Source organism: Neophocaena asiaeorientalis, unplaced genomic scaffold (assembly GCF_003031525.2).
Source record: "Neophocaena asiaeorientalis asiaeorientalis breed wild unplaced genomic scaffold, Neophocaena_asiaeorientalis_V1.1 scaffold177, whole genome shotgun sequence".
Taxonomy (NCBI): Eukaryota; Metazoa; Chordata; class Mammalia; order Artiodactyla; family Phocoenidae; genus Neophocaena; species Neophocaena asiaeorientalis.
This window is the reverse complement of record NW_020172779.1, coordinates 9,383,635-9,389,377: the sequence shown is the minus strand read 5'-3', so window position 1 is coordinate 9,389,377 and position 5,743 is coordinate 9,383,635. Positions and strand designations below refer to the sequence as shown.

Here is a 5,743-nt window from a genome sequence, read left to right as displayed (position 1 = left end):
TTTTTTTTTTGCGGTACGTGGGCCTCTCATTGTCGTGGCCTCTCCCATTGCGGAGCACAGGCTCTGGACGCGCAGGCTCAGCGGCCATGGCTCACGGGCCCAGCCGCTCCGCGGCACATGGGATCCTCCCGGACCGGGGCACAAACCCGTGTCCCCTGCATCGGCAGGCGGACTCTCAACCACTGCGCCACCAGGGAAGCCCGCTCTTATAACATTTAAAGGTACCATCAAAATTACATTTCATATTAATTTATTTTAATACTAAAGATCTCAGATTTACAGTAAACTCTATTATGAACACAAAGTGAAGCCCTTAAACTGTAAGGGTTTCTAAGTATGAATTATTGTCAAATGCCCTCAATTTCTGCCTTGATGACCTACACTAAAGCTTCTGATGCCTGCTAATCATACAATGGGTAAATGAATAAAGGACGCCAAAAAGATTACTTGATGACTTGAGAAAGTGTCTGTATAGAGGTGTCTGCACATTCTAATTAAGTTCTCCTGATGTTAAAATTGCAGGAGACCATGAGTTGTAATAGTGTAAACTGTTTAGGTAAAAGAGGCAAGGAAGAGAGAACATTATGTGAACACGTTGGTCAGATAAATGAAAATAATTTCATGTAACAAAGTCTGGTTCTGTCTGCCCTAAACCAAGTCATATTGTTTATTTTACAACTTGGGTTAGTAAGAACATGATTACCATTTAGGGAAGTAGTTTTCTGTGAAATTATTCCCTAGCTCATTTATCATCACCACCGCCAAGTATAAAAATTATCTTCAATCACAATCTCGATTTACATGACTCCAAGAATTAGAACTAAGAAAAATGGGTGGCATTGGTAGGGAGACCAGGCTACTTACTTATTAAGTGACTCAAACCCAGGGCTTCTGGCTGCTAAACTCATATTCTTTCCACTATGCTGTACTAGCTCTTTCTCAATAATAACTTAAGTCTAAAGTAAGCTTTCAGAGTTTGCAAAGATCTACTATCTCATTTAATCTTGGTAATAATCCTGTGGAGTTGGGGCAACATAGTATCTCTAATACAGAGGACACTGGGTACCCAGGGATAAAATACTTTACGCATAGAAGATGGACTGAATGCCTGGCAATATCCATAAGATGCAAATAACTACTAAAAAACCTTACTGTGTGCAACTGAAGTATGGGACCTTTAGAGTACGCATATTCTTAAATGAGTACAATGTATCTGTTACCCTGATATTCTAGGGATGGTAAATACCAGCTATCTGTAATGCTCCTCTTCTTTTCCACCGTAATCCTCCAGCACACTCTTTTCTGCTAGGCCCGAACCCAGCCTCAGAATCTTTTTGAACACACAGTTCCAGGCAGCCCCTATCAACTGACACAGATAAAATCTGCATTCCTATTCTGACTCTCTCCATTAGGGCCCACATTATATAATATTGTGGAATATATAATATTCTATAACATCTTACGGAAAAACCCAAAGGAACTTTTTGGCCAACCCAATATTTGTTTTTGACATTTTGTCTTTGCCTTTGATTGAATATTTGTTTTCATGGCTCTCACATTATTTCACATTTGTATATATTGTCTTCTCCAGGTACCAGGACTCTACCTTATTTTGATCTCAGAGCACCAGCTGCAATGATTCATACACAGCAGGCACACAAGGTGTTCTGAATATACCTGAGACAAATGCATGGTATTTATGAAAAAAATCTGAAGTTAAAACAACAACAACAAAACAACAACAACAACAAAAACCTTCCCTTGTTTCTGATTTTAATTTAGGCCAGGAGTTGGTAAACTTTTTCAGTGAAGAGCCAGATAGTAAATATAAGTTTCGTGGGCCAAGTGGTCTCTGATGTAACAGCTCGCCTCTGCCATTATAGTGTAAAGCACCCACAGACAACATGTAAATGAATGAGTGTGTCTACATTCCAACAAAAATTTATTTATGAACACTGAAATCTGAATTTTATATAATTTTCACATGTCACATATTATTCTTCTCTTGACATTTTCCCCCAACAATTAAAACATATTAAAAAAAAAAAAACATTCTTAGCTATCAGGCCATAGAAAAAGAGGGGGTAGGCTGGATTTGGCCGATGGGCCATAATTTACTGATCCCTGGCCTAAATCTGTGGTTTTCAAAGTGAGAACTTCAAGTGGTCTGCAAGATCCTTTCAGCAAGTCCAACCACCTGTATGTGAAGCCAGATTTTCTTTGTATGCTTCAACCAAAACAGTGTACAACAGACTGACTGCAGGAGCAAATACGAGGATCCAGCTGCCTTCCATTAAGCCAGAAACTGAAGAGATTTGCAAAAATGGAAAACAATGCCAATCTTCTCACTAATTTTTCTTTGTTTGGAAAATATATGAACGTTAGTCATAATGTTCTTTGTATTAACATGTAATGGGCATATGATTGATTTTTTGAAGTGGATTAATATTTTTTAAATTCCTCAGTTTTGATTTCGAATTAGACGTCAACAGCTATAACCCATGGAAACAAAAGCTGTCTGGGGGGCCCTCAGTAAACTGGCAGATGTAAGGGGATCTTGAGACCAGAGAGTCTGAGAACCGGCTGCTGAGCTAGAGTGGGGTGAACGGATTCCTGCCGGCAGGGCCGCTTAGGCCGAGTGGGAGCTCGTCCTTAGGTCAGGGCACCTGGCAGACGGCCTCATTTCAATCTCCTTCTCGACTTCCCCCACCTGAGAGTTTCCTGGCATTTCTTTCATTAAATCCTGATTTGGTAAAATTTAATCCCATAAAATTTATGTCCTCGTAGAATAAATCTGGTGAAAATGTGGGGTGATTTTCATGAAAGAACTCTTCTGCTATGTGCAGACCATAAAAACGCTTCAGCCTTTGTCAAAATAGACAACTAGATGCAAGTATCTCTCCCTGGCTTGTCTTTTCCAATCTTTAAAAAAAAAAAAAAAAATTACTATTCTAATTCTTTGCCTTCAGAACATCTCTCAAAATAAACAGATTCACTGGCCTCTTTATAAATCACAGTCCCTTTGACTTGGCTCCACAAAAACTGTAGGAGCCCCGTGCTAATCAGCATCCTCACTGGCATTAAATCTAAAGAAAGGAAATCCAGTAGGCATGGTGCAAGTTTAATTGATAGCGTTAATAATAATGCACAAAAAAGTCACATTTTGCAAGTAAAGTATATGCATCTTATAGGGCATCTTAAGAGAGTCTTAATATTTTGCTTGTTCTACCATTTGAGACTTTTTAAAAGACTACTTTAGAAGAAATAAAAGGGAAAGCTGTCTTAATTCTAGTGTTATCATATGTAAGGAAACCTTACATAAGGGAGCTCTTCTTTCAATATAAGTTTACTTTGTCGAAAGTTTTAACTGTCTAGACAAATGATGTATATACTGCTGGCCTGGGGAAACCTCTCCCTCACCCCCAATTTTAGAGAGAATTAAAGAAACAGTAACTATAATTCCAATAATAATCACTTTGTTGAATTATATATCCTTAATTATAAAGTGTTTTCACGTGAGCATATGATTCTAAAGATCTTTATAGTTTTCTCTTATGGAATAGTAACTTTGTAAACAATAACAAAGTGGGAAGAAATTTCTATTTTTGGGTATTTGTCCTTTAATCTGTATTATAAAACATCTAAAAAAATCAAGAATTATGATCAGATGGTTGCTAAATCTGCCATAATTTGTGATTACTGGCTCCAAGTAGAAAAATAAAATACATTTGGCTATTTTGACCAAGACCAAAACTTCAATTCCCTAGCATCTTAAGACCAGAAAGGCACTAACAAATTATTACCTGTTTGGGGGATTATTACCCATTTGGGGGAACAGTGCAAATTATATTAGGGAGATTTTGGTAGCTGTGTTGTTCAATGAAGAACAAAAAAACGGATTTAAAATGTGGGAAAAAGTGCTTACTGTTTAAACCTACAGTAAAAGCAAAAGTCTCATCATGATTGCAAAACATTCCAAATTGTGAAACTTAAGTTATCTGTAAAATAGACAAAAGTAAAGCAGCTTCCTCAGTCATTTTTTGAGATCTCAGCATCAATTTAAAGAAAATGCTTATATTTAAAAGAAAGCCTATTTCAAAATATGAATTCCTATACTAAGTACAAATATGAACACGAAGTAAACTTATATCTTATATCATGCATTCCTGTTCCATGTGTATGCACAAATGAAGGTGATGTGAAACTAAAGTTTTTAAAAAAACTTTATTTGCCTCAATTCTTTAAGGAATAAAAGAGCCTCAAACCTAAAAGAAAGAACAACAGTTGATGCTAATGTAAAAACAGTAAAATTACATAAAATTGTTACGTGGACTATATGGAAAAAGAGGGGGGGAGAAAAGGACATATGTACTTCACTGTACAGAAAACATATATTTCTGCCAACACTGCCTACAAGATTTTTTGGGTACAACTAATAATTTTTTCCACTCTCATTTTTAAATCAAAATTATGTTCATTAAAAACCTGAGTATAATAAAGTTTCTTAGGAAGGCAACGAATCTAAAGCTCACGTGGAATTTATACTACCACCAAGATAGAGGGACCAGGAGAATTCTGGTCTCATATTTGAGAAGACACTGCTCTTGCTACTCTAAAACAGCAAAACTAGAATCAAGGTATGGTTGTTTTAAAGCTTGGCACAGCAGTTTAAAATGTGAAAAAACACCACCGTTATTTTAATAAAATAGCTTTCAGTTTTATCTCCCAATTCCCCTCCCCAGCAGTAACAGTGTAACTTTCTCTACCTGCTGGGGAGTTTTCTTAGCACTTTGTGGAAACTGTTGGTTTTCAGAAATGGACAGGCTGATGCGAACCAAAGTTAGACCAAATACAGAATTGCAACAACAATACAAAAGCAATTTAGAAAGAGGATCAAGCCAAGCAGATAAGCGAACTCTATAAAATCAGATTTCTGGGACTGTTCATCCAGTCAGTTCCCTAATTTCAAAAAGCCAAACCAAAGCAAAGCATGCTGACTTACATTGCTTCTTTAGTTCTTTCAGCTGTTGTTTAAATTGTGCAAATTTCTCATTATTTTGAAAGTCTGCATCAGAATTCTTATTCTGTAAAGCCAAAAACTTCTTCTCCACTAATAATTTTAGATCGGGTATTTTTTCTGGACGCTCTTCTTTTACCTGAGGAAGACAATAAAATTACTTTAGTTAAAAGTTAACAATGACACAGTCTTGTAACAGTATTTTTCTCTCATTTCGTTCAAATAAAAGTACAATGAGGTAGAAAACAGAATTCCCCCCAACAGAGAACCAGAAACGCTGGGACTTGTTCCAGGACAGACTGCTAGTGAACAGCAGAGGGAATCATTCATCCCATCCCATAGTTTCCTTTCTTAAGCTATGCCTTCAATTGCCCTGCTAGCTTGCTGCATCCAGACAACTGCTGGGGAAAATTTTCACACCAGTGCAACTGTGTCCTCCACCTTCACCAGAACTTGAACATGATGGCTCCTTCCTTTTACTTAGGTCTGTTCAGTCCCCTCTCCTTCCTCCCGAGGGCTCATTCCATCCTTCATTCTCTTCAGCACTCCTCTTCTCTGGCCCCTGGTCCCAGCAGGTGAGTGTGGCTCCTACTTCACAAAACAGGTAAGATTTCAACCTTAAACTTCCACCACCTGCTGCCACAAGGAAAAAGTGCCCCTATTCTGTTCAAGGCTAAACTCTCAATCTTTATTCTTTTTTACCCTTCACAATATTTTTTTTTTTTT

At 37.4% G+C, this 5,743-nt stretch overlaps 1 protein-coding gene across 1 annotated transcript in view; it reads right to left on the bottom strand.

Moving 5' to 3' along the window:
• The window catches only part of NSMCE2 (NSE2 SUMO ligase component of SMC5/6 complex), a 225,997-nt gene that overhangs the window by 142,691 nt on the left and 77,563 nt on the right, over positions 1-5,743 (bottom strand). The window contains exon 4 of the mRNA XM_024741044.1: positions 5,003-5,156. Coding sequence (XP_024596812.1) covers positions 5,003-5,156 — 154 coding nt within the window. The remainder of the gene's footprint in view (positions 1-5,002; positions 5,157-5,743) is intronic.